General features: G+C 36.7%; 1 protein-coding gene across 12 annotated transcripts in view; it reads right to left on the minus strand.

The window, feature by feature from the left end:
* Window positions 1-3349: 3349 nt before the first annotated feature.
* Window positions 3350-26336, minus strand: part of POT1 (protection of telomeres 1) — a 91084-nt gene continuing 68097 nt past the window's right edge. For all 12 annotated transcript variants that reach the window (XM_043872277.1, XM_043872278.1, XM_043872275.1 and 9 more), the window contains 8 exons: window positions 25667-25723; window positions 21898-22054; window positions 19583-19788; window positions 14664-14799; window positions 10622-10710; window positions 8198-8289; window positions 6518-6623; window positions 3350-4658 (listed from right to left, as the gene is read on the minus strand). In XM_043872277.1, the coding sequence (XP_043728212.1) occupies window positions 4546-4658; window positions 6518-6623; window positions 8198-8289; window positions 10622-10710; window positions 14664-14799; window positions 19583-19788; window positions 21898-22054; window positions 25667-25723 (956 nt within the window). In that variant the 3' untranslated portion in view covers window positions 3350-4545. The remainder of the gene's footprint in view (window positions 4659-6517; window positions 6624-8197; window positions 8290-10621; window positions 10711-14663; window positions 14800-19582; window positions 19789-21897; window positions 22055-25666; window positions 25724-26336) is intronic.

Raw genomic sequence — 26336 nt, forward strand, 5'->3', positions numbered from 1 at the left:
TGATCTCACATACCTGAGCACCCTGGTGAGTTCTGATATTATTTCCTAGTACCAGAGGGTGGAGAAGAAAGATCACTCTGCCTTTCCTAGAGTAGGTGGGAGGCTTTGACACTATCCAGAGACCTCGAGGGGCCAACACAGGAAGAAATTTTTTTCATTTCACCCAAAATGATGCTCTAGAACTTGAGTGTGACCCATCATAGCCGTCAAAGAGCCTGAATTTCCTAATGAAAAGTGCTACAGGAGGCCTTTTTTTTTTTTATAGTAACATGATTTTTTCACAATGAGTTCTTTAAAAAAGCATAAAAGAATATATCAAGGCAGCTATGTCTATGGCAGAGTCTTAACCTGTATTAGGAAGTATGGACAGGCTTTCAAAATTCTGATCACTTGAAAACCCCCAGGGGGTAAAAGTGAAATAAGGTCCCAGGGGCTCAGATTTATTTAAAGGGAAAACTCTTAAAAAAAAAAAAAAAAAAAACTTTTAATGAAAGTTTTTAATAAAACTCCAGAATACTGGAGTGGGTAGCCTTTCCCTTCTCCAGGGACTCGTCCCAACCCAGGTATGAAACCCAGGCCTCCCACATTGCAGGCAGATTCTTTACCAGCTGAGCCACAAGGGAAGCCCAGAGGGAAAACAATACTGGATAAAAGAGTCTAAACAGTAATAATTGCCCACTAAAACGTTACTGAGTGATTACAAACAAGTTTCTAACACACGAGTGTGTGTGTTAGTCACTCAGTCATGTCCAACTCTTTGCAACCTCATGGAATGTAGCCCACCAGGCTCTTCTATCCATGGAATTCTCCAGGCACGAATACTGGAGTAGGTAGCCATTCCCTTCTCCAGGGAATCTTCCTGATTCAGGGATCAAACCCAGGTCTCCAGCATTGCAGGCAGATTCTTTACCATCCTGAGCCACCAAGGAAGCCCCCTTATATGTGTACTAACAAAAAAAGTCTGCAGAGTGACAGAAGCAAGTTGCAGAAATATATTCGTAACATGATGCTATTTTAAAGATGTATATATATACATAGTTGTTCTCAGGAAAAAGTCTGGAAAATGATATACCAAGTTATTGAAAGTGTTTTCCTCTGGGGTGCTAGTTAAACCAGCAATTAATACAAACTTATATAGCTTATGCTGTTTCAAACTTTTACAAGTACATAGTACTTTCATTTTTTTTTAAATGCTGGATAAAAGCAAAACTCAATGAAACACATGGTCGAAACTCAAGACACTGAAAATAATCAAAATAATGTAGTGTTTTTCCCAGGTACCAGTGAAATTTTCCAGAAGGTATAGAAGAGAGTTGGCTGGGTTAAGAGTCACAATTAGTGACAAACGAATGCTTTGACTTTGGAAACAAAATGGCACTAAGCTGGTAAGCAGGCGGGAGGAAGATTGGTCCAGTCTTGTAAGTTCAAGTAGCTTGGGTGGTGGCTTAGTTGCTAAATCCAGTCTGACTCTCTTGCAACCCCTGGACTGTAGCTCTCAAGGCTCCCCTGTCCATGGGATTTCCCAGGCAAGAGCCAGTCCCTTCTCCAGGGGATCTTCCTGACTCAGGGATGGAAGCTGTGTCTTCTACATTGCTGGCAGGTTCTTTATTCCTGAGACACCAGGGTAGCCCCAAGCTTGGGTGCAGGATTCAAAAATCCAGCAGCCAGTATTGTGTGGCGACTGCTTTCCCAGACATGTATTCAGCTCCTTCAAGACTATCAACATCAACATTTCTGTGTTTATTTAGAAACAATGCCCAATGTGCAACAACGTGACCAGGGTAAAAAGAAGTGGGGAATGACGCACTCCTTCTTGGTAGGTGTAAATCCTTCAAATAAGGCAGTATGAGGGTGGCCACAGAAACAGCCTGCGAGCAGGTACTTTTCATTGTCACATCTAGATAAAGAAGGATCAACTGCCTCAAATTTTCTAAGACATGCACTCTCTTCCTCATATACAACAGGGCAGGGGCCTCAAGAGTTGATCCAGTAGTGTCTGAAACAATGGAAGTTGCGGAGACTAGAAACTGAGGAAGAGGCTGAACACAAACAGCGTTCTTAAGTTTATGTCATTTAGAGTCTGGTGGGAAGTTTCTACCACCATTCACAGGGACCACAAAGGGGACAGGGTTTCAACCTGGGCACAATGAACTAGGTGCTGCTCCAGAAAGGGAACTCCTCTAAAACTTAGGGTTCCAGATTAGGGTAAGGTACATGTATCACTGGATAAACACTACTGGTCGACAAACTCTTTTTGCTCAAAACTGACAATTTAGAAAACAAAACAAATGACAGTCTTGGGGTTTATCAAAATGAACAAAGAGAAAGCATGAAAACTCATAGGAAGAGTTACTTTATTAACAAGACAGCCCAGGCTGACACGTGTGGTACCCACTGCCCTCTGACCGCTACTCCCCTAGACTGGGTGCTTCTCGAAGGAAGAGAAAATGCCTCTCTCCCTCGTCTCCCTAGCGTACCACCAACACTGAAACATACTGACTCAATTGTATGGTTCTGAACACTTTTTTCCTCCAATGGTTTGAATCAAGATTTTGATTCAAACTCTTGATTCAATGTTTTGAATCCAAAACAGCAGCATCAGTCTCCTTCACTGTCTCGAACATGCTGACAATTTGGTGATGGGGGGAGATGGGTATTTAGCCATGGAGATGTGTTAATATACTCAGGAGCTCTAATTTAGAGTTATTGTGAACAGAGGAAATCAGATATCCAATCCTTTTTTGTCAATAATGTGTGAAAAACCTTTTGGTTAGTGTCAGAGAACACATCACTGACTTCTCTTTTAACCTATCTCCAACATTACTTCAGATATTTAAGGGAGAACTCACTTGCAGAAAAATCCCATGCTAGCTTTTGCTCCAGAATCCTGGGGTGGTTATTAGCAGTGCGGCCTCTGAGCAGAGACAGTGTGAATTGAAGTGCTGACTGACAATAATTGTATGCATTTAGGCAAGTCAGCTTGTCAAGTCTTAGTTTTCTTATCAGGAAAGTGGGTTGCCTGAAACTAAAATACATGTTAGTCACTCAGTCATGTCTGACTCTTTGTGATCCCAAGACTGTAGCCCACCAGGCTCCTCTGTCCATGGAATTCTCCAGGCAAGAATACTGGAGTGGGTAGCCATTCCCTTCTCCGGGAGATCTTCCTGACCCAGGGGTCAAACCAGGATCTTCTGCATTGCAGGCAGATTCTTTACCATCTGAGCCACCACAGAAGTCCAAAACACAAGTTAAGTACTTAGGTAATATGTATCTGTTATATTGATACATCTGCTTTGACTCTTCACTTCCAATCATGCCTCAGCTCAACATAGGGCAAATAAATAAAAAATTGAAATTATATATTTATTTATTCTTTATTAATACTGAACTAGGTAGATCTGTATCTCTCAGTTATCAGCAAATAACATACACAAATTTTTACACATATACAAATATATACAAGTATTTGTATAAAACTGAATACTCATGATTTTAAATTTGACAAATATCATCAGGTAAAAAGCAGACTATCATACTGAATTAATTTCTCTCTCAATGTTCAGCCTGAAATAGAAGTCTATTTTACACAAGATGCCTCACAAAAAGGTTGATACAAGTAAGCCACGAACACTGCAAATTTGACCACTTGATTAGATTTGAGGAGGAATGGAATAACTTCTAGTATCATGTAGAGAAACAAGCAATCAAAGCACATGAGTCTGAAAAAATGGAGTTATCCTCAACGGGTCAAAATCAGCACCCGAGGAAAGCAATTCCACTCCTTGCACTTAAAGCGAATCACTCTTTAAAGCACACTGTAGCTCACGCAGACAAGCACTTCTTCAAGGAGTACTTGTTTAAGCAGATCCCTCTGTACAAAAATGAAACAAATCAAATCCTTGCATTCAGTAAAAGTTGAAGGTTTAAGGTGAGGACACTCCCTAAGCCCATAGGCTTGCTAAAATCATCCACATGGCTGATATAATGCTGATGCTTTTTCTTCAGAAAAAGCAGTTCAACCAGTGATGGTGGATGGCAGAGAGATCAGTGGGTGACACATGGGGAACCAACAGGGGAGGGTTTCCAGGGTGCTCGTGCTCAACAGCTCAGTTGGGTCCAACCCTTTGTGACCCCATGGACTGCAGTCCCCCAAGCTCCTCTGTCCACGGAATTTTGCAGGCAAGAATACTGGAGTGGGTTGCCATTTCCTACTCCAACTGTTAGGGCAGAGAAGCAAAATAGCTTCTCTGAAAGGAGAAGAGTCAAGAGTAAGTGAAAACATAGTCCTTATTTATTTGATGTCTCTCTTTTATACCCCTCACAGCTATCATATTGGAGATTCTGAGCAACAGGAACATTTTGAACTTACAAGAAGGCATTAAGATAACACAATGCCTATTGGTCAAAAAAACAAAAAAACAACTGGCTAAAATGGAAAATCAACTACAGAATTAGATATTTCATGTGTTTTATAGCAATCTCATAGAAAATGGCAATGTTTTCTAAAAGTACAATATTTCATATGCTCTAAGCTGAATGTCAAAATTAGATAACATCATCTGCAATTGTAGTATCAAAAATCTGATAGCATATCTGCTGCTCCTTTCCACTTGTGACACTATATGACCTGATGAAGAATTCCAGCCACGGATACGCATCTACAAATCAAAAAAAGAAGTGATACTGAATCATTAAAACTAAACATATAGCTCAGTAATATGTATCTAAGCATAACACTTAACTAGTAAAATTAACATATTTAATTTAGCTTGAGAAGTAAATAAATACACTCACCAAATTTAACATCATCTGTTCTTTCAAATACACACTGGCTTCATGTTACTGCTTTGCAGCAATTCTGACTAATTTGAATTTTTCCCCAATAACAAGAAAAAGTAATGATGTAGGGTTTTCAAAACATTTGATATCATAGGTAGTAATCTAAATCATTCCAACTTTTTTTTACATTTTATTTTTGGCTGTGTTGGGTCTTTGCTGCTACTTGGGCTTTCTTCTCTAGTTACAGTGAGTGGGAGCTACTCTCCTGGCAGCGCACGGGCTTCATTACGGTGGCTTCTCTCGTTGCAGAGCACAGGCTCTAGAGCGCGCGGGCTTCAGCAGTTGAGCCGCAGGAGCGCTAACGAGCAGGCTCAGTAGTTACAGCACACAGGCTGAGCTGCCCCGTGGCATGTGGGGTCTTCCTGGGCCAGGGATTGAACGTGCGTCTCCTGCACTGGAAGGCAGATTCTCAACCACTGGACCACCAGACAAGTCCCTGGTGCGGACTTTCCTTTCTTTTTTTCCTGCCGAGTACTTGCTGATCTCCCCTGTTTTGCTTGTCTTGGCTGACTGTGAAGAAGCCAGCTCACCTTTACATCTGTCTAGCTGAAAGCCCTGTCAGGTACCAGGTACTCTGTCCAGGCAATATGGCAGCCACAGGTGCCATTTCCGAGCTTTGGTCATGACCACAGTGAATCTATATATACCTTCTAGAACAGTCTGGTAATATTTCTTAAAGTTTGAATTTGAAAGACTCTTAATATAGTCCTAACTGTTGGCAAGCAAGGGTCAAGCAAGACAGGCTTCTCCCACACTGTCGTTAGAACCATGAATAGGGAAAATGCTCTTGAAAAGCCATCTGGCAGTATGTATCAAAAGCCTATCACATCTATGCTTTTTGATATGACTGTTTTATTTTCAAATATCTATCCAAAAGAACTCAACAGCCAATAAAAATGAAAACTGACATCAAATAAAAGTATGTAAGTTAGACTTAGTTATGGATGTACAAAAACTCTCTCTTTGGAATTGTTATAAAATGCAAAGACTGATCAGGGGAAAATAAAACCTGATTTAAGACAAACTATAAAAGTTAAACTGACAACAGCTAAATTTGCTGCTGGTAAAATCTGTTACTGATGAAAAATTGTGATAAGAAGTCAAATTGCCTTAAAATGATTTAGATCTGCACATTTAAGGCAAAGAGAAATAATGGCCACCAAAGGGTGTAGGTGTAATCAATGCAACCTGACTTGAAGACTGGCTGGTGATCAAATATTACACAGAAAACAACAAAAGCTAACAAAATATTTAGTAAAATAAAAACTTATAAAATCTGAAATTAGCTAATATTGAATAAACAATTCATTAGTGAACTAAGTGAGTTTTTTATAGGAAATGTTTGTCAAAATTTCATCCCTGTTGGCTCAATTTCAACTGTTTGCATGCACAAGCAGCTTATCAAATGTGTTTGCGATCAAAACTGCCTCCCCTGATACATTTCAAAATATATAAAAAATCTTTTTTTCATTTCAGGAATTATGATTCATACCTGTCTTATCCTTGCCACAGTCTTCATCAGTAGGTAGGTCATATGGTCTCATCAATCACTAATTTATAAATTTATATGGATTCAGATTTCAAAACTTTTTTACCTCTCAAGGTCCAGAGATTAGCCATAAGCTAAGTATTATTTCAAGAAAAAGAATGAATGGCATTAACAAATATTACTGCCTACCAATTTTTGCTCCTGGGGGACAAAACATATCCATGATCATTTCCATGTTATGCTGAAGATTATCATTGTTTAAGACTTCTGATGCTGGAATCTGGAAGAAATTTTCCTTAAGAAAAACATGAAGAAACAAGGAAATGATTAGAAGTTATAATCAATGTGAAAGTATTTGAATATTATCTAATTAAAATCATCTAAACTATTTCACCCTATTTATATTGTAGAATTCATAAACTAGAGTGCTAAACTCTCCATTACTTTAATCTACAGACAGCTTTGAGATACACATAAAATCAAGTTAAATTGTTTTGACATAATGATAAAAGTAGTGAGCAGAACACAGTGAAGTTTACTACTCTCTTGACAGCACATAGACTAAGCACCTACAATGTCTAAGTGCCGAGTTTAAAAGAGTATAATATATACTATATATTTATTTGTTTAACTTTTTTCTCCTCTACTATTTGTAAGATCTAGGAGGGAAAGGAGTTTGCTTGCTTCACTCACTGCCATGTTCCTATCACAAAGAATAGCACTTGGCATAGAGCAGGTGCTCATTAAATATTTAATAAATGGATAAACTGATTAGGCAGAAGAAAAGGTGTCCTCATCTTTATCCCAGATTTGTTCCCAATGTGTGTAGTAAAAACCGCACTGGCCTGTGCCCTCAGTTTCTGAGAGGTAACCTCTAAAACCTTGGAACATCACGCCTCACAGATGTGTCTGCATTTGCCTGGGGAACCTGGGTCACTCTAACACTGTGATTTAGGGTGGAGAGTTTGGAGCATGTGGTTTTAACCTGACCGCTGGAGGGGCTGAAGACTGAGATAAGTCACAGGGGCAGCCAATAATGACTACCTGATGAAGCTCCAATAAAAACTGGATACTAAGGCTCCTTTGGGCTGCCCTGGTTGGCAACACCTCACGTGGACTGCTACACATCATTACCGGGAAAGTAACACTGTCCACAACTCCACAGGAAGAGAACAAATGTTAGCTCCATGTCTGAAACTTTCCTGGATTCAGATTCATGCACCTCTTCCCTTGATGATTTTAACCTATACCCTTTAGCCATAATAAATTGTTAACAGTGAGCATAATGCACACAGTAAGTTTTGTGAGTCTTTCTAGTAAATTATCAAAACTAAGAGTGGTTGTGGAGACCTCTGTACTTTCGATTGGTGTCAGAGGTAAGGGGCTTGGTCTAGGGAACCCCTCAACTTGAAATTGTTAGAAATGAAGGTAGTCTTGTAGATAGTTACCAAGCTTCACATAATACAATGGATCTCCCCTTCAAAGTAATTTCATTCTTTCTAACATGAAATGTTGGAGACTTAAAAAGCCCCGTGAAATGCTAATAGATAACGCCTGAGGGTATGGCCACACCTCGGCCTCCTGTTCTTGGAGTGGAACTTCCGCATGGTATAGAGAAGGAGTCTTTCCTTAAATGCTGATTTTTCAATTTCTCACTATTCACATATTAAGATTACAGTGTCAAATCCAGAGAGTAAATACATACATAATTTAAGATTTATGTGCTTGTGTTTTATTTATTCTTCTGAGTTGCCTTAAATGTTCTCAGTAATAAGGTAGGCATGGATAAATATACTAAAATTCAAAAAAGTACTATTTTGGAAATATCTTCTAATAGTTAGAAATATCTTCACTACCTCTGTTACTTACAGAATCCATGAGGTAAGCTTCCAATACTCCCGTTCCGTCGTCAAGGGTAAATGTCATCACAAACACTTGTCGGAGGGGAACAATGCCCAGTGCTAATGAAGGAAAAAAGTTGAAACCATATGAATCTCCTACGTCATTTTTCTTTGACCACACTATGCTCCCTCCAGTGGAGTCACAACCACTGGACCACTAAGAAGTCCCACTATGCCTTTTAATAACAGTAAAGAAAAAAGTTGTTTTGTGATATTATGTTCCTGTTAATCTTGTTTACTAAAATAATTCAAGAGATTAAAAAAAAAAAAAGCACTCCTTTTTGTTCCCTGATACTAATATGTTAAGCTCATTTCAGAAGGGTAATTTTGGAATATTATACTACACCTGTATAGAGACAATGACTCAAAAGCAATGGTATCTTTGTTAATTTTATTTTCAAAAATTTATGTTTTGGCTGCACTGGGTCTTCCCTGTGCATGAGAGCTTTTTCTAGTTGTGAGTGGCAAGCGGGGGACACTCTCCATTGCAGTGCAGGGGCTTCTCACTGTGGGGGCTTCTCTTGTTGCGGAGCACAGGCTCTTGAGTGTGGGCTCAGTGGCCGGGGCACAAGGGCTTAGCTGCTCTGCGGCATGTGGGATCTTCCCAGACGAGGGAGGGAACCCATGTCCTTGTATTGTCCTGGATTCTTAACCACTGGACCATCAGAGAAGTCCCAGTATCTTTTTAAAAAACTAAATACTGATATAGCATTATCTTTAAAATGAGTCGATCTTCATAGAAAATATAAAAGGCAATTCAATGCATGTTAGCTTATGAAAGAGAAAATTTAAATGTCAGAATGTTCTTAAAAAAAATAGCATACAGTTCAATGGTTAGGATTTTGTAACCTGTCTCTATCCTTTGGATTTTAAGCACAGAGATCACTTATTTTTTAAAAGATAGCATCTGGTTGAATGATGCCAGAATCTGAGATTTCATAATTTGGTTAAGATGAGGAAAAAGGAAGAAATTAAAGTGATACTAAATCATATGAAAATGTACAGGTTAAAATGAACATCTTACTTTGTGTCTATAAATGAAAGACATTCAAGATGCTTATATAATGGAATATTGTCTTCCATCTGTGGAATTCATATTCAAATATGACTAATAAAGGGGGCAAGTAAGAAAAATAAATTAGGGCATACAGACATGAGAAAAATCACTAATACAGAGGAACTGATTTTCAAGATTCAAAAGTACTCAATAGACTGTGGGCTAAAACCAAGAAGGATGAACAGAAAACCTACTCTAAGAGACCAATAAGCAAACGAAGAACTACATTAAGTACAGGATGATGAGACCAAGCTTGAAGGACACAGCAAGAAACTCATGCAAAAGTTAACCTGGATTTTAACTGGACCACAAACAAAACATGAATTAGTAGTATCACATAGCTAAATTAAAAGAGAAAGAAAACAAAAGTAAGAATACAAACCAATATCTACACAATAAAATTTTCAGGCAAGCAGGAGCACTGTCCAGTCTTAGGGAATAAAGGTTTTCTCCATATTCTGAACTGGCCAACATCTGCAGTCCTATTTCTAGCTTTGAGTACCAAACTTTGAGAAGAACATGGGTAAAATGGAATGCTTATTGAAGAGAAGAAATAAAGCAGTAAGAAACATGAGAAAATACCAAAGGAAGTGTGGATACCTGCTTGGAGAAATAAGGACTTAATGAATACTTGACAGATTACATTCAAATGCACAGTCTACTGATTTTATAGAAGAGGGAACACACGGACTCTAATTCTCTTAACAGTAGACAGAACATGACTCATGTTGAAATTGCAGGTAAGCAGATTTTGCCCCACTGTTAAGTACTGCATCTAAAAAATAAGATTTGTTACCTTACAATGAAAATCCCGAGGACAGAGGAGCCTGGTGGGCTGCTGTCCGTGGGGTCTCACAGAGTTGGACACAACTGAAGTGACTTAGCAATGTAAATGGGTCCCTAGTCGCTGAGAGTTTTAAGCCAAGGCTGGATGACCACAGTTAATGATGTGATATAAAAAGACCCTTATTATTCCAGCTAAAGACTTGTAATGGGTAAAAAGTTCTAATAGCTAGCTCTAAAATTCTTTTCAAACCCAAGATACCATAAACTGGAGAGATTTTTCACAAGTTGTATTTATGATTAATACTAAATTATTGAAAATTAAAATGTAGTAACTGAAAAATACTGGAAGATTCTTAAAAGTACATTTTCAGGTTTTTAAAATATTTAAATTTTTATTATGATGACTGTGAATGGTTCTGCTTAAGAAAAACTAAACTTTAGCATAACCTTTGCTCTGATTTTAAAATATCCACAAATACTGAAATATTATCAGTGAGATTATCCTATACAAAGACAGTTACAATTACAGGACAGAGAAATTTAGCTAACCTTCTGCCACAGAAGAAGGAATCCACGATGTTTTATTAACCAGGGAATTTAGATTTTTTATTGGTCTCAAACTAGAGCAGTGTTTACATCTGAAATCAATAAAAGAAAAAATAATTTATTATAAGTAATTATTACAACTCATTTAATTATTATAAATCTTTGCTGTTCAAGCATGCACAATTTAAGAAGTATATTATTAAACAAAAGAGCACTGCAATTTCTGTATTTTAATGTGCATATTACAAACAGAATTATTAAAACAAATAAACTCCTTACAATAGAAGCAATCAAAAAAGATAGTACAGTCAGAATTTACATTGCTAAGCTGACAAAGAGAAAGGTTCCAGGTGCAGGCTGTTAATTAATTTGGCTAATTTCCTTATTCGTAAAGCGAAAAACTCTAAAGACTCTTTTGATTTATGGCTCTGAGAACAATATGTAATACCCAAGACCTTAAATTTATAAATATAGCCAATAGGAGAAAGTTACTCTAACTAAAGAAGTTAGTACTAGGACATATTTAGAGAATCATAGTTTATGATGCCTAATGCTATAGTTAGGGGTTTCCCAGGTGGCAGAGTGGTAAAGAATCTGCCTGTCAATGCAGGACAAGTGGATTCAATCCCTGGGCTAGGAAGATCTTTTGGAGGAAATGCTAACCCACTCCAGTATTCTTGCCAGGATAATTCAACGGAGAGAGGAGCCTGATGGGCTACAGTCCATGGAGTCACAGAGCTGGACAAGACTGAGCAACTGGGCATGCATGCACAATACTGTATTTATTCTTTGTAATATAAATCAGTCTAAAATCATATAATACACTTAAATTGTACATTATCTAGTATAGATATTTTGCTTTACTAATATATAAACATTGTAAATATAAGTAATTTACTTTTTATTATATATTAATATTTAGGAGATATTGATAAGAAAATATGCTTGAACAAAAATATAAAAATTAACATTCAAAAGGTTCATGCAGAATACTTTTCATTTGCAATCTGGGGAGGAACAGAGGGTAACTATATTAAATATTATCTCCTTCCACTCTTCAAATACACCAAAGCATCTTCTTTAACAGAAAAAGGTAACTGGGGGAGTTACCTCTAAAAATGGCCATAATATTAAACTTTAGACATTGATCAAGTATACAAATTAAAAATTAAAAAGTAACAAGCATAAATTAGAGAATTCATTACTTCCAAAGTAATGAAAGAGGAAAAAGGAGAAAAACAAGAACATTTTTATAAACTAATCCAATAGATGACTGGAGAAAAAAAGTAATAACAAAAAAGGATGAAAAGGGAAACAACAATACTATGGTAAGTGTGGAGAAGGCAATGGCAACCCACTCCACTGTTCCTGCCTGGAGAATCCCATGGACAGAGGAGCCTGGCGGCTACAGTCCACGGGGTCCCAAGAGTTGGACATGACTTAGCAGCTAAACCACCACCACCACCACCACCAAGGGTAAAACAACATGAAATATAGTGTAGAAATAAAACCTAGATGTTTCAGCAATTAACTTATTTTAAAATCATCTACAAAAAACAACTAAAATCTACTGGTATTCATTTATGAGACCTACTAAAATACAACAACAAAGAAATATAAAAGCAATGGGCTGAGAATAAGGTACACCATGCAATTAATTACCAACCAAAAAAGCTGATACAGTTATAAGAATATGAAAAAAAATAAACTTTACAGCAAAAAATCATGATTATAGATGAAGTTTTTTACATAAGGACATACAATACACTGAATTCACCAAGAAGATGAAATGCTGAACCTGAATGAACAAGCAAAAAAGACTCAAAACATATAAAGCACACATTGACAGAATAAAATGTCACAAACTCACAATCACAGAGGACATTAACTGTAGCCTCTAAGAAGGTACTGTATAGATAAAATGACAAAGGAAAGAAGGTTTGGATACAATTAATAAGCTTGTCTAATGAACATAACTAAATACTACTAAACATTAAACACAACTGTTAGAAAATACACATTCCTTTAAAAATCTATGTAATATGTACAAATTATGAAAAAACATATTCCTTGATAAAGCGAAGATGAATCATTATGAAATACATCAACCTACTTGGTTAAAAAGTAATTAACTAAAATATAAATAAGAAAGTAGCACCTAAAATGAGTGTGTGAAAAATTTAAAATACACAGTGAAATAATTAATGGGCCAAAGAAATCATAATGGAAATTGTGAAACATTTAGAAATGACAAGAAAAATAGGACCTATCAAACCTTCGGTTAAAGCTATGGCTATTTTCTCAGGGGAAAATTATAGACTTCAATATAAATATTTAAATGTATACTAAAAAACAATGAATTAAGTGAGGCAAACATTCAATTTAAAACATTACAAAAACGGAGTACTAAGGAAATCTACAGAAAGTAAAGGAAAAAAGTAAAGAACAATAATAAACAAAATACAGACCATCAACAAAACAAAAGCTAGTTGTTGCTTTGGCAAAAAAGGCCAAGGATCAAAAAGTTGCAAATAATATGAACTGAATTCAAGAAGAGGAAGATTTAGGCACTATGAATAATTTTATGTCAATAAATTTAAACCTGAAAAACAAACGAAATACTATTCTAGAAAACTTTCATTACTAAAATAGATTCAAGGACAAACAAATTCTTAAAAGATATGCAACTGCTAAAAAACTGAAGCAGTGGTTTCAGTTCTATTAAAAAAGTATCATATCCAGAAATCTAAGTCAAGTTTTATAAAAACTTTAAGGTCTTGTCAAACATTTTGGTAAATATGAATATACTAATCTTGGAAAAATCTATAAAATAAAAGGAACCATAGTTTAAAAAGTATAGGACAGGCTAGAAGTTTGATGAGATGCATGTAACTGCATATAAAAGCTTACAAAAATTCTTTCTACATCTCTTTGTAGAATTATTAGAATCGGTTAAACACACAAGACTTCCCTGGTGGCTCAGACAGTACAGAATCCTCCTGCAACGTGGGAGACATGGGCTGGATCCCTGGGTTGGGAAGATCCCCTGGAGGAGGGCATGGCAACCCACTCCAGTATCCTTGCCTGGAGAATCCCCTGGACGGAGGAGCCTGGCGGCTACAGTCCATGGGGTCACAGAGTCGAACACAACTGAGTGACTAAGCACATAGCACAAACACACACAAGAAGCAAAACAGGGGCCAAAAAGTGGAAAATCTGTACATGGAATTCACAGAAGAGAAAACCTAGATAGCCAACAAGCAGGAGAGATGTTTAAACTCACCAAAACAACATAGACGCTATTTGATACTCATCAGTCTAACAAAATCACAAGTCAGACTAATACCAAGAACTAAGTGTCAAGGAGAATCCAAGGTAAGCAAATTTTTACACATTGCTGATTCACCCATACGGCAATCCACTCCAGTATTCTTGCCTGGAGAGTTCCATAAACAGGAATCTGGAGGGCTACAGTCCACAGGGTCACAAATGGTCAGACACAACTGAAGTAACTTAGCATGCACACACGCACGACTGAACCATAATCACTGGGAAACAGTCTGGTGTTCTCCAATAAAGCAGAAAATATTCTATAGCCCAAGGTTTCACAAAGCAGAACCCTTTGACTGTTTGATCAGGTGGAAACACAGGTGCTATCTACACTGCCTCTTTCCAAACCTAGTAAGTAGCTCCTAATGTATTTTTATATCTTTTACTTTCTCACTGGCAACTCATTTATAACTTTGTGGCACAGAAATTCTGGAATTCAATTACCTAACTTTTACTAGCATGCAGCTCTGAACCTTCTCTGTAACAAGTATCTAAATTTTTAGAAAGCAAATGAATATTAGCTTTTAGAGCAGCCTTAAACCTAGCAGAGTACAGACACTCAATATACATGCTATTCAAGAAGATACATGTACCAAAAAAATCTATCACCTATAAACTGGTACTCAACCACTATCCACTGAATACAGTAGTAACACGTGGGATAAAATAATAAACAAATAAATAAAATTAAAAATTCCCATTATTGAAAACATACCCATAGTGATGTATTTTTCCTTGTATAAGAAATGGAGCTGAAAGGTCAAGGACTTCCAGGTCTTCATGGCCAGATCTTACAGGAATTACACTATGAAACTTGTCTGAGAGTTTGCAGATTTCACTGAGTGTACCTCCTATTAAAAGGGAACAAATAAACCCTTCAAATAGTACAAATATAAAGTAGACAAACTGGGGTATTTATTGTGCAACACCTTAGGGGCAGTAAAAGACTAAAAGGATGGACAGAAAAAGACAACACATGCCATGAATTTAACACACTTATACATTTATTGTTAAAAACAGAAATTTGTAAACTTAGGATCCTATTCATTGATTAAAGAAACCACTAAGCAAAATGCTGAGATATAAGCAAAACAAAAGGTTTGTGAAATATGAACCATCATCTTTTAAAATTTATACAAATTGCTCTTTATGCCTGAACACTTCGGTTCAAATGACCTAAAAAGAATGAAGTTGAGAATGAAAAAATGACAGGATTCCCACTATTAAGTTTGCTATATACTACTAATGTCTAGGCAAATTTAGTCTTGAGTTTGAAATGAATCTTTTCAGTTTTCACTTCAGTTCAGTTCAGTCTCTCAGTCGTGTCTGACTCTGCGACCCCATGGACTGCAGCACGCCAGGCCTCCCTGTCCATCACTAACTCCTGGAGTTTACTCAAACTCATGTCCACTGAGTTGGTGATGCCATACAACCATCTCATCCTCCGTCGTCCCCTTCTCCTCCTGCCCTCAATCTTTCCCAGCATCAGGGTCTTTTCCAATGAGTCAGTTCTTTGCATCAGGTGGCCAAAGTATTGGCGCTTCAGCCTCAACATCAGTCCTTCCAATGAACACTTAGGACTGATCTCCTTTAGGATGGACTGGATGGATTTCCTTGCAGTCCAAGGGACTCTCAAGAGTCTTCTCCAATACCACAGTTCAAAAGCATCAATTCTTCGGCACTCAGCTTTCTTTATAGTCCAACTCTCACATCCATACGTGACCACTGGAAAAACCATAGCCTTCACTAGATGGACCTTTGTTGGTGAAGTAATGTCTCTGCTTTTTAATATGCTATCTAGGTTGGTCATAACTTTCCTTCCAAGGAGTAAGCATCTTTTCATTTCATGGCTGCAATGACCATTTGCAGTGATTTTGGAGCCCCAAAAAATAAAGTCTGACAGTTTTCACTGTCTCCCCATCTATTTGCTCATGAATGATGGGACCGGATACCATGATCTTAGTTTTCTGAATGTTGAGCTTTAAGCCAACTTTTTCACTCTCCTCTTTCACTTTCATCAAGAGGGTCTTTAGTTCTTCTTTGTTTTCTGCCATAAAGCTGGTGTCATCTGCATATCTGAGGTTATTGATAATTCTCCCAGCAATCTTGATTCCAGCCTGTGCTTCCTCCAGCCCAGTATTTCTCATGATGTACTCTGCATATAAGTTAAATAAGCAGGGTGACAAGATACAGCCTTGACGGACTCCTTTCCCTATTCGGAACCAGTCTGTTGTTCCATGTCCAGTTCTAACTGTTGCTTCTTGACCTGCATACAATTTCTCAACTGGCAGATCAGTTCAGTTCAGTCGCTTGGTTGTGTCCGACTCTTTTCAACCCCATGAACCACAGCACATCAGGCATTCCTATCTATCACCAACTGCCGGAGTCTACCCAAACCCACGTCCATTGAGTCGGTGATGCCAACCAACCATCTCATCCTCTGTCATCCCCTCTCCTCCTGCCCTCAATCTTTCCCAGCATCAGGGTCTTTTCAAATGAGTCAGCTCTTCGCATCAGGTGGCCAAAGTATTGGAGTTTCAGCTTCAACATCAGTCCTTCCAATGAATACCCAGGACTGATCTCCTTTAGGAGGCAGGTCAGGTGGTCTGGTATTCCCATCTCTCAGAATTTTCCACAGTTTGTTGTAATCCTCACAGTCAGTGGCTTTGGCATAGTCAATAAAGCAGAAATAGATGTTTTTCTGGAATTCTCTTGCTTTTCTGATGATCCAGTGGATGTTAGCAATTTGATCTGGTTCCTCTGCCTTTTCTAAAATCAGCTTGAACATATGGAAGTTCACGGTTCACAGTTCTTTTCAGTTTAACATTTAATTTAAATATAGATGTGAACAGTTCAAGTAATCGAAACTCCTGTATAGTGTTTGTACATTTTTCCTATGAAAAATCATCACACCCAAATGTTATGACAGGAAGGGCACTAAAACCATCAAGTTGGCTGAGAAGAAATAGAATGTTCAATGGCATACCATTATTAGAAGGCAGCCTTATCTCTGATTACTCAAACCTACCAGTACCTTTTCTGGTACACTTTTACTTAGACTGATAATTTTTCCTCTCCAGGGAAACAGAACAGAATTTATAAAAATAGTTCTGTGTATTTCCTAAAGTTTGTGTAAAATTTGTAATGTTGAAATTCAATTGTGAGGGGGAAGTATTTCTGGCATAGCATAGTGGAGTAAAAACATTCAAAAATACACATCTCTATAATAGCAAAAATAACTTTGGCAAAAATTATCAAATTCAACTTTTTCAGAACTCTATTTACGGTAAAGAAACTGCCTGCAATGTGGGAGGCCTGGGTTCAATCCCTGGGTTAGGAAGATCTCTGGGAGGAGTGCATGGCAATCCACTCCAGTATTCTTGCCTGGAGAATTCCAACCACAGAGGAGCCTTGCAGGCTACAGTCCGTGGGGTCACAAAGAGTCAGACAGGACTGAGTGACTAAGTACAGAAATTAACCAAAGGTTTGCAACAATTCAAGGAGTGTTCATTCAAAAAAAGTGGATAAATCTTGGTGAGAACAGCAAGCTTTGTGGCATTTTAACTTGCCCAACTCCCATACCTCTTTTCTCAGCTCTGTAATAGCAGGATCTAACTACAGTTAAGATCCTAGCCTAGGCTTGGAGTTATAATACTCAGAAATATGATAAAATAAAAATAGCCTGGCTGGCTATAGTCTATAGGGTTGCAAATAAAGCTAGTTACACATCAGGTTTCCTACTCTAGGTGTTGAAGTTACATAGATTAAAATTACATGCATTCTGACCTCAGGGAATTTTTACATTCTAATAAAGACAACAAATCTATAAACAGACAGCTAAAGCACAAATATAAGAAAAATACCCTACTAGAAGTTCATATGGTATGTAATAAGAACCACTCAAATCTGCCTGATGAATCAGAAAAATGCCTGATGCATGTAGGTGTTCATTAAATATTATATGTGAATTGCTGAATAAGGAGAATTGCTGCATTTACTTCTGAAGAAGTTTTAGAGCAGAATTTCCCAGGAAAGTGGCAATGGAATGGCAAAGTGCTACAGAGAAATACACTAGGTTTAGGATGTATGACCAGTTCAGTACGCCTAGAGGGTGGGATGGGAATTGAGGTAGGAGATGAGACTGAAAGTTGGAGGGATAACTGGTAATTAAAGACAGAAGCAGGAACTACAGGGACTTCTTTGTTAAGCTTCCTTTGGACGCTCAAGGCCAACTTGGCTAAGCACAGAATTCTGTGGGAGGCAGGCAGCAAAGCACAGAAGGACCCGAAGGCGTATTTGACATCCTCTTAGTTGGCTCTACAAGGACAGTTCTAATATAGTCTGATAGGATCATGGCTTTATTTTATTTTTAGGGCATATAAATAGTCTTACTCCATTTGTGTGTGTGTGTCTTTCTGTTTTTATGTCTATCTCCTGGTACAGGTAAAAATACTGTTAATGGAGTAAGATATCACATTTCACTCATAAAAGTGGCCAAGTCTTTTAAAGCTCTAGTATATCATAATGATGAGGGTAGGGGAACAGATAATTTCATATGCTACTAAAGCATATGCACACTACGATAACTTTCCTAGAGAGAAACTGGGTAACATTTACTTAATTCTTTGTGCTCCCATAATTACACTTCATCCAGAGGGAGATAAAGTTTTTCACAGAGTTACTATGTCAAAAAACAGGAAGCAACTCAGTTTCACTAGTCATTATACTGGGAAAGATCTTTCTCTCTCTGTGGTTGTTTTCTCATGTATAAAATAGCTTATAATAATAGTACCAACTTCACAGGATTATTGTGATTAAATCAGTTAAGATATAGAAATTAATTCGAATAGTTTCCTGTATGCTATAATGTATTAAAACAAGAAATGTTCATGAAAACACCACCAATGTTTATACACATATGTACTCACATATATATATATAATTATTTTTTTAAAAGATTACAAATTACTTTTATAAACAGAAAAATGTAATAAAAATGATCATAATCCACTGTAATAAAGATCAGTTCATTTACAAAATGAAACTAAAGTTTTCTCTATTTCAAATTAGAAGTGGTCTTCTTTTATTATGGATTGTTATATAAATATTAGATAAAAATAAGACAAAAGTATAAAAGAAATGCAAAAATAAATCTGACTTAAAGCTTCATTCTTTTAAAATACTGTATGTCAAGTTATCTTTACTTGAGTTAGGATTCCTTCCTTGCTTTTAGCTATCAATAGATGACTTTCATTATATTTTTTATGAAACAAGAGTGACATCCGGAGGCCAAGTCAACAGCAACTATATATAATAAACAACTTCTTGATTATTATTTAGCTCAAAAACCACACTGGATCTCATTAAGATTGCATGCAGGACTCCAACAAGATGAACAAATGCAAACACTTGAATTTAATGTCTAATTTCAAAATGTCATTCAGTTAAGCTTAGATATGTATATGTGTATGTATCTATTTGAATCTAATTGTTACATATATTATTTGAAATTTAAAGCAATAATATTTTGACTTTATATGTCCAAGGTTGCCCCTAAAATAAATTTAACAGTAATTAATCAGAGAAAGGCAGAAGAAAAAGCTGTATGTTAATAAAACAGTAAAAACATCATACCTTCTATCAAAATTAGACAGTCATTTGAAAGTGGAAGAATACCATTATTTTTCACAAAATGAATAGCTACTTTTCGTTCTCCTTGATCTTTAGTGGTCCAGACCTTCGAATTATATAAGGATGTATTTTGTAGCTTTGTATCTGGGGTTGTGCTTGCACCCTCTTGGAAAATCTTATCCAAATCAATCTCATGTGGCACTTCTTGCCTAAAATCATCAACAATGGAATAACACAAAAACAACTGGTATAGCTTAGAAAGTCAAATTTAACAAATTATCCAATTAAAAGAATGTTTATATGCTTATGAACCATCTACTTATTTTAAAATATTGAGATAATTCACTCTGCAGATTAAAGGACTCATTCAATAGAAAGATATTTGATGACATTTCATGGCTAATTAGATCCATATCATAATTACATTAACAACCACCAATTTCCTTGCCTGGCTCTGTGATGCCAAGATTATGTATAATTATTTCTTCACCAAACTGTTCTCCTCTGTAAGGAATGCTAAACCTCCCAGTAGGAACCCCATCTTCACTCCAGCTAAATATTCATTACCATTTAAGTAATTTCACTTTCATAGGGTGCCTACTTTATACACCAATATTGGATTCCTTTTAATGTAGAATATAATTTTTTAATATCATATGGCAAAATATGATACAGTAGAAACTGCATAATCTGGAATCAAAAGGTCTATTTCCTTTCCTGGTTCTGTCACCAATCAAGTGTGTAACTTTAGGTAAAATCTCTTAACCTTTCTAAATGTTCTGCTTTTCGGTGTTGTTTTTAATATTTATCTAATTTTACAGCTATGATTGGTCTTTGTGGCTGCACATGGGCTTTCTCCAGTTGTGACGAGTGGGGGCTACTCTGTTGGAGTGCACGGGCTTCTCAGGAGACTCCCTCGTGGCTCCCCTGGTAAAGAATCCGCCTGCAATGCGGGAGACCTGGGTTTGATCCCTGAGTTAGGAAGATCCCCTGGAGAAGGGAAGGGCTACCCACTCCAGTATTCTGGCCTGCAGAATTCCAGGGGTCACAAAGAGTTGGACACAACTGAGCAACTTTCACTTCACTATGGGCTTCTCACTGAGGTGGCTTCTCTTGCTGAGGAACACGGGCTCCAAGGTGCACAGGCTTCAGGAGTTGTACATGGGCTCAGCAGTCGGGGCTCGTGGCCTCCAGAGTATAGGCTCAGTAGCTGTGGTACACAGGCCTAGCTGCCCTCAGGCATGCGGCTACCTCCTGGACCAGGGACTGAACCAGTGTCCCTTGCAATACAAGGCGGATTCTTAACCACTGGACTACCAGGAAAGCCCCAAACCTCAACCTTTCTGAAATGTTTTCCTCATTTGTTTAAAAAAGGATCATACAGGGTGGCTTTGTTTGGTAAAGTTATATAATTTTACAGAATTTTACCAACTATAATTTGATAATACTTAAAGATCTAAAATCTGTACTTATACTCTATTATTTCAAGCCCAAATAGACAGAAAACAATCCCTTGTTTTGCAGAAGGAGATCTGATGATTAAAAATCTCCACAAACAGTACTATACTTACATTTCAGAGGGGAAACCATATGTATATTAGTGTATAGAGCACACCCACAAACAACATGTCCAAATGATGATGCACATACATGTATTTGTTACATACATAGAGGGAAGACAGTCAGGTTGCATAAATAGAGAAAGAGGGATTAAAAATAATTTTCAGAATATGTCTTGAGCCAATAATAAGTACATATATATTCTAATGTCCTATATATTTACTCATTTATATAAAAATTGATGCTTAGAATAAAGATTTTCAGAAACTGAGAAATCCTCAATTACTAACAAAAGTTTAAATTATGTTCACTGTATTGTAGTTATTAAGCAGGACAGGAATATTTCCAACAAGGTTTTCTCTAACAATTAAGAATTTCAACTAACCAGAAATCTTATCGATTTAAGAATTTTACTTAATAATGGTTTACTTTCAAGATTTTTTGTTACAAATAAGAAAGTCTGTTCAAATTTTTTCATAGTCTGTTACTTGTTTGCATGTATCAGAGCTACTAACTTGAATTTCAGATCTAAAAATAGCACCTACTTTTTTTTTTTTTTTACTATTATGAAGAAATATCAAAAGGATTTATCTTTAAGGAATTAGTGTCTTTTCTTAAAAAGATTACAATTCTTTCAAAATACAATAGATTTAAACCATAACTGATTCACTTCCAGGACTTAAACTTATACATAAGAAAATATATATACACACATTTTATGAAATGAAAACTTTGGTTTTATTACAGAAAATACTTACAGTAAGTGACACTTAGGACAATAAAGTTTGACAGACTGAAAGAGTCTTTTGGGCTTATATGATCTCAGTTTTGCTCGGATACGATATTGTTGAGGAGCGTTTTGCTTCAAAATAGCACACAGTGGGGTTTTCTCCAAATATTGATGATCTGTAAGTACTACAAAGAATTTTTGGATTAAGTTAGATAAATCTATAAGGATATTAATGTATTCACGACAAGAATCTCCATGAAAAAATATACAATCAAATCTAATTAAGTTGTATTAACTGTCAACCTTGGTAACATTTTGCCACATCATCTCTGTCATTTTCTCAGTCTCTCCATATATATATATATGCATATATATATATATATATATAAATCTTACAGATACATGACTCACATATGCATATTTCACATATTTATATATATATATATATGAATCATTTGATAGTAATTTCCAAACATTATACCCCTTTATCCCTAACTACTTCAGTGTATATTTTACAAGAACAAGGAATTTCATTAACATATTATAATGCAATTTTCAACATCAAAACACTTACCAATGATTATTACTGAATCAACAGACGTTCAAATTTCTCCAACTAGCCCCATAATGCTCCTATTTAGCATTTTATTTTCAGGTCCAGGATCTAATCCTGAACAACGCATTGTATTTATTTCTTCTGTCTCTTTGGGGTCCTTCAGTGTAGAATAGTTCCTAAGCTTTTCTTTGTCTTTCAAGACACTGATATACTGAGAATTTGAGGCTGTTTATTTGGGTGTGTCTGGTTTTTATCATGATCAGATATCAGTTATGCGTTTTTGGTAGGAATACTACCATATAAGTGATACTGTGGCCCTCTCAGAGCATATGAAGAGGCACATGTATCAGTGTTTTCATTCCTGGGGATGTGAACTTTGCTCAGCTCATGAAGGTGGTGTTCAGTAGGTTTCTCCACTATAACCTTATTATTTCCCCCTCCATAATTAATAAGAAAGCATTTGATAAAATATAAATATCCCAATTTCATCAAATGCTTAGAATCCTGCTAGCTTAGGATCCACCAATGACAGGCAACTGGCAATTAATAAATTATCTTAATAAATTATCACTATCATAATTAAAAATGGTGACTTTGTGCCCTAACTTGATTATTTCTTTTATATTTATCAGCTGCCATTCTACTTAAAATAACAGTTTTCTATTCAACCTCATTTATTTGTTTTCTTCTTTATTTACTCTCCATATGGACTAATAGATTCCTACTTTACTCAAGCAGTACTATCCCATCACTAGTAATTTTAATTTTGACACTTAAATTGCACCAGATTTGACACCTGTCACCATTAACCTGGTGGACTTCTCTACTTTATGGCACAATAAGATGTTCCAGAATCACCTTACAATTCTGCTTCCCAATTCTGGAATATGCTATTTCTCCAAGAAGCCCTGATTGGGGATATTATTTATAAATTAAGATCTGAATACTAGGTGTGCTTATTGCTACTGGGTGTCATTGTTTCCATTAGAGCTGGGGCACATATGCATGTATGTTTACACCTATACTTACACATATGAGCCTGCATGTGTATGAATATATACATGAGTGAATACATATATACAAATACACATATATATTTCTTTATCTGTCTCTAACACCATGAGTGCATACTAACACCTCCAATTCTAATATAATACCATAAGCTTCTTTCTTCCAGCCCTCTGCCATTTCATAGTTATACATCCTTTCTCCAATCATGAAAAACTCATGTTTTTATAATAGTATATTACAGAATTTTATTTAATACATTATGTGGAGAAATATTTTCTTAATTGTTCTATTTCACCTTAGCTGAAGTAACAGACTTCCACACAATTGCACTCATCTCACATGCTAGTAAAGTAATGCTCAAAATTCTCCAAGCCAGGCTTCAGCAATACGTGAACCATATACTTCCAGATGTTCAAGCTGGTTTTAGAAAAGGCAGAGGAACCAGAGATCAAATTGCCAACATCTGCTAGATCATCGAAAAAGCAAGAGAGTTCCAGAAAAACATCTATTTCTGCTTTATTGGTTGTGACAAAGCCTTTGACTGTGTGGATCACAATAAACTGTGGAAAATTCTGAAAGAGATGGGAATACCAGACCACCTGATCAGCCTCTTGAGAAACCTGTATGCAGGTCAGGAAGCAACAGTTAGAACTGGACATGGAACAACAGACTGGTTCCAAATAGGAAAAGGAGTATGTCAAGACTGTATATTGTCACCCTGCTTATTTAACTTAAATGCAGAGTACATCATGAGAAACGCTGGGCTGGATGAAGCACAAGCTGGAATCAAGATGGCCGGGAGAAACATCAATAACCTCAGATATGCAGACGACACCACCCTTATGGCAGAAAGTGAAGAGGAACTAAAGAGCCTCTTGATGAAAGTGAAAGAGGAGAGTGAAAAAGCTGGCTTAAAGCTCAACATTCAGAAAACTAAGATCATGGCATCCAGTCCCATCACTTCATGGCAAATAGATGGGGAAACAGTGGAAACAGTGTCAGATTTTATTTTTTTGGGCTCCAAATTACTGCAGATGGTGATCGCAGCCATGAAATTAAAAGACGCTTAATCCTTGGAAGGAAAGTTATGACCAACCTAGATAGTATATTAAAAAAGCAGAGACATTACTTTGCCAACAAAGGTCCGTCTAGTCAAGGCTATGGTTTTTCCAGTGGTCATGTATGGATGTGAGAGTTGGACTGTGAAGAAAGCTGAGCGCTGAAAAATTGATTCTTTTGAAACTGTGGTGTTGGAGAAGACTCTTGAGAGTCCCCTGGACTGCAAGGAGATCCAACCAGTCCATCCTAAAGAAGATCAGCCCTGGGTGTTCATTGGAAGGACTGATGCTGAAGCTGAAACTCCAGTACTTTGGCCACTTCATGCGAAGAGTTGACTCATTGGAAAACATCCTGATGCTGGGAGGGATTGGGGGCAGGAGGAGAAGGGGATGACAGAGGATGAGATGGCTGGATGACATCACCGACTCGATGGACATAAGTTTGAGTAAACTCCGGGAGTTGGTGATGGACAGGGAGGCCTGGTGTGCTGTGATTCATGGGGTCGCAGAGAGTCGGACACGACTGAGCGACTGAACTGAACTGAACTGAAGTAACAGAAGATGGGTATCTGATGAATTGATTATCATTGCTAACATTAAAATTTTGGGGAATATTTTAAGGAGCTCCTTTTTGGGTATACCATTAAATACATAGTGTGGATTGATTAATACTAGATAAAATATTTTATACTCTCTGCTATGCAATGGGGCTTATTTTTATAAATATGCCTTACAAATTTTATAGATAAATGATATAAAAATACACACTCAATTTAAAAGCATATATCTTTCTGGGTTCCATTTTATGCCACTTAGCATGAGGTAGAGGAATAAAAGATAAATATGGGTATGTTTTTGTTCTCATGGATATGTGCTCTCAACATTAGATAGTGATAAGTGAAAGTCACTCAGTCGTGTCTGACTCTTTGTGACACCATGGACTATACAGTCCATGGAATTCTCCAGGCCAGAATACTGGAGTGGGTAGCTGTTCCCTTCTCCAGGGGATCTTCCCAACCCAGGGATTGAACCCAGGTCTCCCACACTGCAGACAAATTCTTTACCATCTAAGCCACAAGGGAAGCCCAATGATGAGTTCCTTATTAAATTTAAAGACAGACTTCATTATGCTTATTATTGTGTCTCAATTTCAAAGATGAAAATGGTCTTACTTGTAGCTGAGAGTTGTTGACATCTTTCGACTTCATATAGTGATACTGATCCAGAGCCTATTAGGAAAAAGGAGAGAATTACATTTGAAAATCCATTAAAAGCTCAATGTGGCAATGAAAACTATAAAACATTACTGAGAGAAACAAGAAACCTTAAGTCAATGGAGAAATTTGTTTATGTATTCATGTCATTTGTTCATGGAATGGAGAGTTCAATATTGTAAATAACTGATATTCTTCCCAATTGATCTGTAGTTTCAATGAAATCTTAATCAAAACTGCATAGGCTTTATTATAGAAAGAGACAAGTGGATTCCATCACTTAAGTGAAAATGGCAAGGAATTTAAAATCTAAACATTCTAAATTTCTTGTTTAGAATCCTAAACAAATATTGAACTGTAGATAATGATGTTCATTCACTGAAGTGTTTGGGAGGTGTACTTACGTCTGCAAATTACTTTGAAATGCATCACAAACTAAAACAAACTGATGGATTAAAAAAGAGATAAAAGATACAGCAAAGAGAGTAAAAGGTTAACTGGAGAAACTGATGGTGGGAATACGAATGTTGACTGAACAACTGTTTCAACTTTTCTATATGTTTGCAAGTTTTTCTTATGTTGAAAAAGTAGACTGTGATGGAAATAAGGGATAAGTGGATAAAATAAT

This window comes from Cervus elaphus, chromosome 18 (genome assembly GCF_910594005.1).
Source record: "Cervus elaphus chromosome 18, mCerEla1.1, whole genome shotgun sequence".
NCBI classification, from domain to species: domain Eukaryota; kingdom Metazoa; phylum Chordata; class Mammalia; order Artiodactyla; family Cervidae; genus Cervus; species Cervus elaphus.